Source organism: Strix aluco, chromosome 7 (genome assembly GCF_031877795.1).
Source record: "Strix aluco isolate bStrAlu1 chromosome 7, bStrAlu1.hap1, whole genome shotgun sequence".
Lineage (NCBI taxonomy): Eukaryota > Metazoa > Chordata > Aves > Strigiformes > Strigidae > Strix > Strix aluco.
In genome coordinates this window covers 37,247,744-37,260,041 of record NC_133937.1, presented here as the reverse complement: position 1 = coordinate 37,260,041, position 12,298 = coordinate 37,247,744, and the positions used below count along the sequence as shown (strand labels likewise).

The 12,298-nt window shown below is 37.8% G+C and overlaps 1 protein-coding gene across 1 annotated transcript in view; it reads left to right on the top strand.

Annotated features, from left to right (window-relative positions):
- CPXM2 (carboxypeptidase X, M14 family member 2) overlaps nt 1–12,298 on the top strand; it is a 78,025-nt gene that overhangs the window by 41,240 nt on the left and 24,487 nt on the right. The window contains exons 4-5 of the mRNA XM_074831479.1: nt 5,938–6,022; nt 6,559–6,709. Coding sequence (XP_074687580.1) covers nt 5,938–6,022; nt 6,559–6,709 — 236 coding nt within the window. The remainder of the gene's footprint in view (nt 1–5,937; nt 6,023–6,558; nt 6,710–12,298) is intronic.

The following is a 12,298-nucleotide window of genomic DNA, read 5'->3' as shown; positions in this document are numbered from 1 at the left end:
AGTGAAATGCTGGCCCTGAGCTTTTCTTTGTAGGGCCTCCGAAGAGCTGGATTTCACAGCAGTATATTCATTTAAGTCAGCTAGAAGCAATTTTAAAAATTAAACATTAAAAGATTTCAATTATTAAAAAAAATACCCTTGCTTGCTAGTCAGGCTCCATCTCTTAAATCATGTTTATTTTAATTAGTTTGTAAAACTTGCTGGGCTACCTGTGGTTAGCCTGAGCATTTTCTGACTTAGCTTGTTTTTGAAACTCTTGGGCAGTGGGTGATTTAAAATTTTATCAGCATAAATATTGTTATAGAATATTAATATTAATGGGTTTACATTTAATTGCATGAGACTACAAATTACTTTTTCAAGCAGAAAGCCATTTAATTGCTGGCATGCTGATTCTGTTGCATAAGTACAGTTTAATCTAAGGTTTGCCTAACTTTTTTTTTAGTATAGAGATTCTGCTATTTCAAGTGTTTTGGCTTGTCAATTTATACATTATTGAAGGATACACATCTGTGTGCCTGTCTGGTTCTATTTTCTATTAATTTTAGGGTTTTGTAATGCAGATAAATCAGATTATCATGACAGCAGAAGAATAATATTGTCAGCTGGAGCCAGGTCTATTGTAGATGATACTAATGTGAACTCTGCCAATGTTTGCTAGTCTCATCCCCAGCATCTCTGCCACTGTGGACTTGAACTTCTGCTGACCAGCACCTGTCAACCTTTCTCATTTATCTCAAATCATGTGGGGCTTTACTGATTTGGAAAAGCATCCTTAGAGACTAGGATAAAAAGTATCAGATTTATTTCACCTGTTGCTTATTCAGCTTTCCATAATTGAGAAGCTTGGCCTTAAAATATTACATCAGCAGATGCTGTCCAAACAAATAAAACTGTACCCAAATAGTCAGAAGTCTCAGCTGATGTACTCGCCTGCTAGAGGCTGGGCAGCCAAACGTCTGGCACCCCTCCACTGCTTCTCATTTAGTAATCGCTGTGTGTTGTGCTGAGTTGAGATTCATCTATGTGTCTGATACTCATAAAGAAAAGTAAGCAAATTATATTGGGGAAGGCAAGGCAGAAAGATGTTTTGCTGTTCTGGTGCTGTCATGATGTCTTGTCTTATGCTCAGTAGCCTGATGATGTGGTTAGATAAGGAAAGCCGATTCTCCGGACAGGAACCTGCCAAGACTGTAGGAGATCTGCTTTTAATTCTCCACTTTGATACAGGTTTCCTCTCTGTCCCTGGGCAAGTCACTTAATCCCTCAGCTTGTCTTTTTTTTGGATGGACATGAATGAGCTGAACATTTCCATGCATCACAGGAAACTGAATTTAAAGTTGAAGATGTTCAAATAAGCCTTGCCTAAAGCTAACGCATTACAAATAAAAAACAACTAATTAATAATATTTTTTAAAAATCCACCACATTAAGTGAATTTGAATCATATTTTGATTTTTACATTTACTTTCTGTGAAACGAATTGATTAATGTTGGCGATAGATACTGAGATTTTTCAGATAGGTTTCTCCTGAAGAGATAAAGCTGGCATAAATTTTAAGAAGGATTATTAATGGGAAGCACCTGAATCCAAATGATTCCTGTTGAATCTGTATGTTCTGATCCTTTTCTAGCACTGATGAAATTTGTGAGGCAGTCATGTACGTAGCACTTTGTGCTAGAGCATGATGAACTAGAGGTAACCTTGAATACTTTTGAGGTAACCTTGAATACTTTTGAAGATACTGCCAAGCAATAACTTGTGTATTGCCTAGCTTCCTGCCAAGAAAGAGCTTGATAACGCTCTCTTTTCTGAATGCTGGCATAGGGCTTTCCCTGAATTATATCTACCTGACTCTACAAAACCAACAAATATCTGAGGAGTATCATAGTAGGTCCAGGGAGATTTTTTTCAGAAGAGCTTCTCTAAAACAATGGCAGGGACATCCTAAGTACTGTAAAGCTTTATAGCTTTCTTTCAGCTTTGCTTAGATAGCTTTAGTGTTCAATGCTGATGGGCCCCAAAAAGATTCAGTGTGACGTGCTGCAGAAATTGATGTCTGCAAATCCCAAACCTAATGAGAGGGATCTTTCTGTCATCGGGTAACAACACGAAGCAGATGACATTCCCCAAAACTTCTAGCGCAAGACTTTGCTTTAGCTGTCATGTTTCTGTGATGGATTTCCCTGAAAGCTTTAGGTTTTAGTGTCTACATGAATAAACTGAGCACCATGTACTTATTAAACTCTTCAGTTCCAGGAAGCACTGTGCTTACTGTAAACAGACCGGCTGTTGATTCAAGCATGTGCAGCACATCCATCTGCTTCCTGGAAGCATCAGACCTCCTGTGCTGCACATGTGTAGAAATCTGCAGCTTTCAGAAGATTTAGTATGTTGAATGTTCTTCTGCTGCTCTGTATCTGTAGAAATATCTGGTATTTAAAGATACTGAGCTCCCTGGTCAGAAGCCCTGTTCATTAGCTTCTGCTAGTTTTCCAGATACTCTGAACACATGACTACATGCAGAGGTCCCCTTCTCCACCACAGGGAATGCGAATTTAAGGCAGAAGATGCCATTTCTGAGGGGAATCTGTATTTACAGCAGCCTTCTTAATATTGGCAGAAGCTGTTTTTCTTACGACATTGGAAAAAAGGGGGAGGAATTTAAACCCCTAAAGGTGGTTTTGCATTTAGGGCCAGTGGGAGAAGGATCTGGTCACCTGTGATGTTTTTATTCTACATCTCAACAAATGCAAAGAGAATGCTTATTCCTTACAGGCAAGCACAGTTAATAGGATGTGGTGTGTGACTTAATATATTACACTGATGTATCTCCTCTCGTGACCCTCTGTATTCCTTCTATACTGCAAATGTACAAGACTGGATGTAGTCCCATTTATATTTTAATTGGCAGACTGCCTCTGAAAAGCATGTTACTGGTTGCCACTCAAGTGTATGATTGATTAGTATACATTTTCCTTTGGGAGAAGTTTGAACCTTTGTAACTGTAGGGAGTGAGAAAACTAAAATATGGTAAATAAATTCCTAGCTTGGAACTATTAATGTAAGAGCAACATTTTCTCATGCCAGTAAATTGAGCTGGTTCTTTTAAAAACTTTCTATATGTGTCATGGTTTCTTACAAAATTCTCAATTATAAAGGATGTCCACTGTTGTCTTATTTTTATATGACTGGTATTCTGTTTGAATTTCTTTTCCAGCTGTAGAGTAATGAATACGGATGTATTGTGTTTGCCCTCCTAATCTTCTTTTTGCGGTTGAAGTGAAAAAAGTTCTGTAATACTTCAGAAGCAATGATGTTTGGTTTGTGACATTGCCTCTTTTGGTCATTTAACCTGATGTTGAAAAATGGCCAAGAATATGAAAAAAACCTCCAACAAACCAAACCCTGACAAACCCACCCCCCCCCCCCCCAAAAAACCCCAGACAAAACCAAATCAACAAACAAAAAAACCAACATCATTTTATGTGCACCGAGTATGTACACTACCCCTGCCACCCTCATTCAAACCCATGAATTTTACTCTCAAGCTTTTTTTTTTTTCAACCAGAAAAAGGTATTTTGCCTCTTCCTGGGGTTTACTGTTGGCCATTTACAAAATTTATAATTTCCATTTTTGCTAGAAGTAAATCTGTCTTCCATCAACTCATGATCACAAAGAAGCAGATGGAAGAAAGTTCTTTGCAAGAATTAGTAGAAACTGAAGTCACTGTCTATTTTGTTGTGTATCATTTTACAGCCATGAAGACTTGAGATGCCACCGTGGCACTTCATAGATCTCCAGTAAATCTCCTGCCCCAAGAGATCTTTCACTGACAGGCAGACAATTAGTATTTTCAGAGTGCTGCTAACTTGTTAAAGTTGTTTAACGAATGTTGAAGTAGTGTGTGCATTACAAATGATAGACGTATTCATCTCTTCAATACAATAATAGAAAGTTCAGTCTCCTTGGCAATAGTCAAGATTTTTCCATTTAAACTAACATGAATTGCAAAATCTATTAACTGAAGACTGGTGAAAGATTTGCAAAGGACTGGTTTAGTGTGTAAAACAGAGATGGGTTTGTTCAGTCATTTTTTCAAAATCACTTATCTTTGACTTTTGGGGGTATTAGTATACCACATACAGAAGTGCTTTTGTAAATCCTACTAAACACTTACCTAATCTTTGGGTTTAGGTGTCACTGTAAGTCTGGACATCAGTCTGAATCTTTTGTGTAAGTGGGACCAATGTTACTCAGAAAATGAAATAGCAGATGGAAATACAAAATTATATATAATTATTATAATAATACTACATGTGATATGTATTATATATTATAATATTATAATGCAATATAATAATGTGCTATATAATTATTTTATATGAGTTTTATTATATATCATTATTTATAAAATAATTATATTAAATAATTCTGCCATGCATTGACTTAGGCATTATCTGAAGCTCACTATTTTGTACAAGACAGAGCTGGGTGAACTTGTGCTGATCTTGTGGCTGATGAATTTGCTCTTGTTCCACCCTTGCCACTTTTTTGGTCTTTGCCAGAAGACTGACTCTCTTTTAGTGAACGTATAAAAGCTAGTTTGTCCCTTTAAACGTAAGCACAGTGAAGTCAGCATGTGTGTTCATAGGTATTTTGATAGTATTATTTGTTGATTTTAAAAGAAAGAAAAACAAAGTTGCATTTGTATGGGTGCAGTACAAGGGGAAGCTTTTCTTAGGTGTGTCTGTCCTTCCAGATATCCCTTATCTCCAGTCCATACGCTCTGCTGCTTCTCCCATAACTGCCCAAATTGCCTCTATTCTTCTTTCTAGTCCCAAGAGCTTTCCTTACCCTGGTTTCACGCCCAGCAATCAGTGTGTAGCTTAGCTAAGAACCCGTGTCCAAGAATGACTGCTGGTTACGGACGATCAGTTTATATACATGAATATAGAATTTAATCATCCTAGACTGACTTTACGGCACAAAGATACCTTCAAGCCACAACTCTCCTCCAAGTCACTGCCTGTTGAAACCAAGAAGGTGTTAGCAAAAAAAATAAATTACTGCTGCTCTTTCAGATGAACAAATATGAAAGGAGAGTCAGGGCATTACCTTCTCCATAGCTGTATACACATTACCATGGGGAATGCCCAGACTGTGTAAAAGCTACATAGCTTTAACTCCTCTCAGAATACAGGAAGCAGCATTTTATTTCCCCTCATACTCTTTAGCTGAATACAGAGAAGGCACAAGTTAAGTACAAATGAAGATTTTGCTGTTTTAGATTGAAGGGGATTTTGCTGTAAATCAGATAACAGGGCACTAGAAACATCAGCCTGCTGAAGATTGATGTAGATATTGTAGTAGTGCACAAGTACTGTGATCAATTGGACTCTACTGTGCAGAGACAGAATTGTCTCTTTGTTCCTATCTATTGCTAATAAATACAAGAATGACTGCAGGCTCCAGTCATTCTTGTATTGGAAGAAATGAAAATTTGGCTGGTTGAAATTCACAGACTTTTCATCCTAGAGGATTTATTACTTTTTTCCATCCTCTCTGATAATAACAGAAGAAATAATAAATGTTCTGTAGCTGAAAAGGTGAGATTTTTGAACACTGAATACATCTGTTCTAGATGAGCCATTTATCCCAAACTCTGCATCTAAAAGGAAAGGAGAGCAATAATCCTTCACCTCCTGGAATCCCAGAATATTATCTTGGGGGGTTTTTTGCTTCTATGTGCTAGGCTTTTTTAATTATGTGTTGAATCTAGATTTGTATGTCACTTTTTCAGCCAAGAGTTGGCATGACTTTGCCGCGTGGGATCTCCATTGCTAGCAGTCTTACAAGCTTATTACATTAAACACAACTTGCAGTCATTCTAAGTTATGAAAAAATAATTTAGATACTCTTTGTCTTTTTCAAGGAGTAACTGGGTGACCTCTTACAGAGTATTGGTGAGCAATGACAGTCATGCATGGACTGCTGTCAGAAATGAATCTGGAGATGTGGTGAGTATCATGAAATAGATATTTTATGAAGAAGAGCAGAGGTGGGAAAGTGGGTGCTGTCCGCATGAAGTTTTGATTTACCCTATTGGTCAGTATAAGACTACAAGGCAATATCTCTCAGTGATCCCCCTAATTTTAAGAGCAAGTCATGTAATATAGAGAGGGACGCAGAATATCCTATGTGACAAATCTGCATGTGTCTGCCTATGGATGTGACTGCCACCCTGGCAGTGGTCTTGCCTGTGATGAGATATGTTTCTTGTTGCATGATCCATGCAAAGGTTAGCAGCAGTCTGCTGATCCCTGGGGAAATCTCATGCCCATGAGGTGCCTTTTGTTGGAGAGAGGGTGTAGACCTCCAGCTCCTTTGCCCCTCTCTGAGGGACATGGGGAGATTCAGCTCTTTGAAGAGCAGTTCCAACCTGAGCCACCATCAGTCTGGGGCTGTACCAGGTGACTTTGTTTCTGTTACCAAAACTGCTAAAAGGCTTTTTGAAGGACTGATCTTGCCATTTCTGTATGTTTGGCCTACATAGATTTTTGAAGGAAACAGTGAGAAAGAGATCCCAGTTCTCAATATGTTGCCGGTGCCCCTGGTTGCACGCTATATCCGTATAAACCCCCGGTCCTGGTTCGAAGAAGGTAGCATCTGTATGAGACTGGAAATCTTAGGGTGTCCTTTGCCAGGTAAGAATCTTTCTCAGTTGGAGTTGACATGGCTGCCTGTGCCAAGACTCAGTAATTTTATTTCCTTTGTTTATCTTTGCTTTTGATAGAATACCTGTCTTTAATGAGTAGAGTCATGCGAAAAGAAACAAAAATATCTGTCTAGATACAGGGACAGTATCAGGATAACTCTTCAAATGCAACTGCATAGTATCTATAAGTGGCTCTATTAATAAAACAAGATTGAATGGATGATCTAACAAGATTTTCTCTGTTGTTTGGGCTGAAGTGCAATGCAATTAATCTTACTGAGTGCACAGGTACTAGGGAGGCAATAGGATTATATATTGGGACAGTCACTTGCAGATGTCTTAAACTTTTAAGTCAAGAAAGAACCATTATAATTATGTAGTCTGATTTTTAAAATTATTTTATTAGTCATGCCATAGGACTTCCCTGAATTAATTTGAAGGCAAATTTTATACTGAAGTAGTGCTTATCTTATAGGGGGGAAGGAGGGGCGTTGGGGATGTAAAGAATTTCTATCAAATTTCAAGTGTTATCAAATCCAGCATGAGCCTTGGTAAATCTCATGTGAAGGTAAATCCTTGGCAAAGACTGTGGAAAAGACACAACCTGATATTTAGCACAAGCTTCAGGTGTTAGCTGTTTCTCTTATCATATGAGTGCAAAACACAATTAGGGTTTTGCTAAACCATGTATACGAAGTGAAACCTTATACAAGGCCAATTAAAAAAAGGTCATTCAAGTCATTCAATACTGCAAATTATGGCAAAGACATGTTTCTATTAGGCACACTGCAAATAGTCTTTTGGTGGATTTTTGTCTATGTATGTATGTATATCAATATTTGAAAAACTGTTTGTTCAAACCTTTTCTAAGTTGCCCACTACTCATTCCACGTCTCCCATCTGCTTTTTTTCCTTTGACCTTAAATTCTGGCACCTTGGGGATAGCTCTTTCTTTTTTTTGCAGGGGGCTATGAATAGTATTTTCAAAAATACTAGAGCCAGAAAGAGAACTGCCTTTCCAGAGCCTATCATTACTGCTTTAACTGTTCCTGCTGCTGTACGGAGACTTGCTGCCTCCAATGCCACTGTTGATGTAGGGTCTTCACATGCCAAGCAGAGGTAGCCTAATTTTTGTCCTTTAGATGTTTAAATACTCATGGAAAAAAAAGGATCTGGGGCACGGAAAGGATAATTCTCTGACAAAGTATGGGGCAAGTATTGTCATAAAACTTAGTCTGTAGGTGTATTACCATGAAGCAGTGAGAGTTAGCAGGACTTGACCAGCTGCTTTTCTGGGGATGACAAATACATCCTGGACTTGAGTGGCAGTGACCAGGGGTGTCCTGTGTATGTGAATATTCATGTTTTCAGTAGGATTCTGATTTATTTCAACCATGGGTTTAGAAAACTCCAGCTCTGTGGGTTGCTTGTTTCCCATTGTACCTTTAACCCTGGAGGAGCAATTCCAGAGCCAGTATTTCCCTTCAGCTCTTGAATGAACTGGTGGGCTGCCGGAGAGCCGTGATCTATCCCATATTCCTGTGCGGGTTTGCAGAGGATCTACTCTCTATAACACAGGGTGTGAGGCTGAAGGAAAAGCGTAGCTTTCTTCTGCACTGTGACTTTACTAGCATGCAGGATGCACACAGAGGACCCCAGGGAATAACAGAGATGACACTCAAACCATTTTGGAGAACAATTTGTAGGGAAACTCTCACAATACTTTTCTATTTCATAAAACTACTTAAAGAGGAAAGAGCAAAAATGTCAATATTTTGAAAGGTGATTTTTATTAAATGCAGCTGTTATTTACACTAGATTCTTATTGGGTATACACCCATACAGGACCAAATTCTGCTTTGCAGTGTTAACATCTGTCACCCTTCAGTTTCACGGGGCTGTATCAGTGGGTGAAGGTGCTACCGAGGTAAGAACATATCTGTTCTTTCAATACTGTTGCAATGAGTGCTGCTACAGCTTGTTGCAGGACTTGGATTAGCATGGAAACAGCATCAGTGTTTCCTCTTGGTAGTCATTTATTGAGTTAATTGCCTGCAGTGGCTGATTCAGTTTATTCCTGAAAGAAAATACCAGAATCATTCACTGAGAAACACAATGGGAATGGAGTGTCTTTATTCAAAATGTAATTTGACTGAAAGAACTAATAGGTTTTGATAAGCTGCTGACCCGTCTTTTTAGCTCAGAAAGAACTGACATTTCTTCCTTCTAGCTCATTTTATTCATCGCACGCAAGGCTCTCAAAACAAAGCTGTTCCCCAAAAACGAAGCAAGTCTCCTAGATTCATCACAATCAGCAATCTGTCAGTTCACACACCTCTATCCTTTCCAAAGCCCAAAGACCCATGAAAGAATTTATGTGATGCTCAATTTCTTTGAATACCTGGTATGTTTTTGATTGTATTTGCACCCTGAGTGTGAACATACAAGAAATCAAGTTGTCAGGAGGAGCAGTCTGGTTGTGTTTTAGAGCTTCCACGCACCGTGTCCTCCTGGGGCAATAACAGTGCACAGGCAGATGGGGTGTAGGGAAATACCCCAAGAAAAAAAGTGAGTCTGAAGGAAAGTAAGTAATTTTTCATGAATGTGAATTTCTTTTCATGTCTTTAAAACGTGTAATATTAGGTTTTATGTCCTTATTAATCCCTGAATAAATTAAGCAATTTGCATTCAGTCTGTACTCTATATCAACTTTCCATCATGTAGGCTCACAAGGGAAGGTAAGAAAGGAATACTAGATAAAGAAGAAACCTGAATAAGATATTCATATTCTAGGAAAGCTTGTTAGCACTGGCAGAATGTGATGGAAATGGTTAAAGACAGCCAGGACCCATTCCTGTGGGTAGGGCTCTGTCAATAAAATCCCCTGCATATTCTAGGTGCACTAAAAGTTGGACAAGTCATGAGAAAATACTGTTTAGATAATTAGAACAGAGAAGATATTGATTATCTAATGGTGTTATCTAAGATGGTTGTAATTTTTATCAGTGCAATGTTTATATATTACTCATACATTTTTGGTGTATTGTAGGCTAGTTTTGACAAACAACCTTTTCTACACTGTTACAATAACTCTACAAATAAAATCTATGTTATCCAACTGTGTCAGTACCATCTTTCAGGCAACAGAAGTGATTTGCTGTTTCACCAAAGGGAAAAACATTTACCTATGGAGGAAAGATGTCAGAAAATCCTACCTATAGCAGAAGGTAGTGCTGCCATTCCTTGCTGAGGAAAGAGAGGACAAAAGCACCAGCATTTAATTTCTCTCCAGTTTCCAAAAATGTTGTTATTTACATAGATGTAGACTGACACACACAATCTTTTGCAATTGCCTCAGAGGGATGGATGTACTTTCCTTGCCTGTTCTTTCTCAAATCTAAGAAAAATCAAAAAGAAACTGCATATGATCAAAAGTACCCAGAGATAGGAGAGAGAAAATTAGCTGAGCTCTTCATGCATTTATTTATACTGTAGAGTATTCAAGGCAATAGGCAATTATTTTAATGGAATAAATTTGTGATGAAATTTAATTTTTAATAATTCTTATATAGAAAACTATCACTGGTGTCATGATTATGCCATCACTTTCAACCCAAGATAAAAAATTAACTTTAACTACTCTGTAATGGAGCACTGTGTTTTGCAGTGGATGCATCATTCAGTCCTATTTTCATTGTTTTTCTCTTATTGCCAGGCTACGTGGTTAAGTCTAGCAGTGTGTTTATTTTGTATAAAACTGTGACTTTCTACAAGTATCTTTCATTATAAGTGATCGTGTAGACAGCAGTACTAAATTCAGTGAACTACTTGTGAGAGTAAATTTTTGCTTAGAGTGACAGTCTCTCCTTGTGTTCTGCTTTTATCATTGCAAAACTAAAACTTAATCTTGGGCAATTTAAAACTTTTTGGGGAGTTTGCCTGAGCAAAGGCTGAATAAAAATGAGGCCAAATTCAATAATTCTCTGGGAAAGGCCAATGTATTATGTTTCTCCATGCTCATCAAGACAGATGTGTAACATCCCCCAGCAATGCAGTGGGTGTCATTAAAAGGTTTTCTTTCATATTTTATTTGTAAAATGAAGCACGTACTATTCTGAAGAAGAATTAACAATCCTCAGACTTACCATTAGTGTCAGAATCAAACTGTAGGAAATCATTAGAAAGAGAAAACCTTTATGAAGCAACTACTGCAGGTAAAGAGTTTGGGTTTTCTCTTAGCCATTATTATCATTCATTATTCTTAACTGGAATTAGTTGTTTGGTATTTGACTATATATCAACATATATAGAAAAGAATCTATCTATAGTTGAGGAATAGTATTTCATTGCTGATTTAATGCTCATGACTGCCACGAAATAGATCATGTGGAAAAAAACTTAGAATCATCTGATAGGTCTGCTAGCAGATTTTTTTCAAGATTACATGTGTGCTGTCTGTGACATGTTCAGTTTTGTGAAGACAAGTCAAATTCACTTATGTTACATGGAAATTAAAAAAATCAGTCATTTGCAAAATGGCACGTTGAGGTATTCAAGGCAGTCTGAAGGATTTAGACTAGAATATTCTTTTTATTAAAAACTTATCTAAATCACTTGGATGACTTCGTTATCTTGTCCATTTGGAGCCGCATATGAGCACCACTTCTGAGCTTACAAGCTCCATCAGTATGATACCGTACAACTCACTGTAGGACTTCTGTGAGAGTGACACATATGAACAAATCGTGTTGGGAATGGATGTAACTGTTACTTACTAAATGAGAGAATTTTGGTAATATTGTTTTGTGAGTGATGATTTCATCTTCAAGTCATTGCAAAGCTCACTTCATACCTTTCCAGTGCCAGTTAAAAGAACACTGAAAACTAAAGGAGGAAAAAAAGACCACCACACATTGTTGTTTTTAACATAATAACTGGAAACCCACTGGAAGCATCAATGCTCCACTGCTTGAGGTGCTGTGTAGAGGTGAAATATAGCATAAAATCCCTTCTATATGTCAAACCGCTGAGCAGTCGGTCCTCTCTGGTACTTTTTATGGGCAGTCCCCAGAGCTCTCATGCTGGAAAGAAGCTGGGCAATTTAGAGCTTCCTAGACACTTATCCATCTTTACAAAGAATAGAAGTACGAAGGTAACAAGCTACCTTTAACTGCAAAATTAATTAACTATACAAGACAGATTAGTGATAGAAAAAACTAATATATTCCTCTGTATAAATGGGAGTGCCACACTTTTGCAGGATCTTTTCTCCTTGAAAGAAAGACTCTCTGAGGTAGTGCCATGAATAATGAGTGTATTTCAATTCTAATTCTTCTATGGTTTGAGTTTCTTAGTCTCTTATTCTCTGTATTAAAGAAAATAATTTTACCAAAGTGGACCTAACCAGCTGTGCACAAGACTTCTATGCTTTTCTACATTTTAGCTTTTAATTTTCTAATCTGTATTCCTTCTGCAGCAGAAATCCAGTGATCCAAGCAGACTCACAGTAGAGCCTGGCAAAATACGAGGGTTAATTCTCTAAGGAGCTGTCAAATTGCGCACTGTTTTTGAGGAAGGA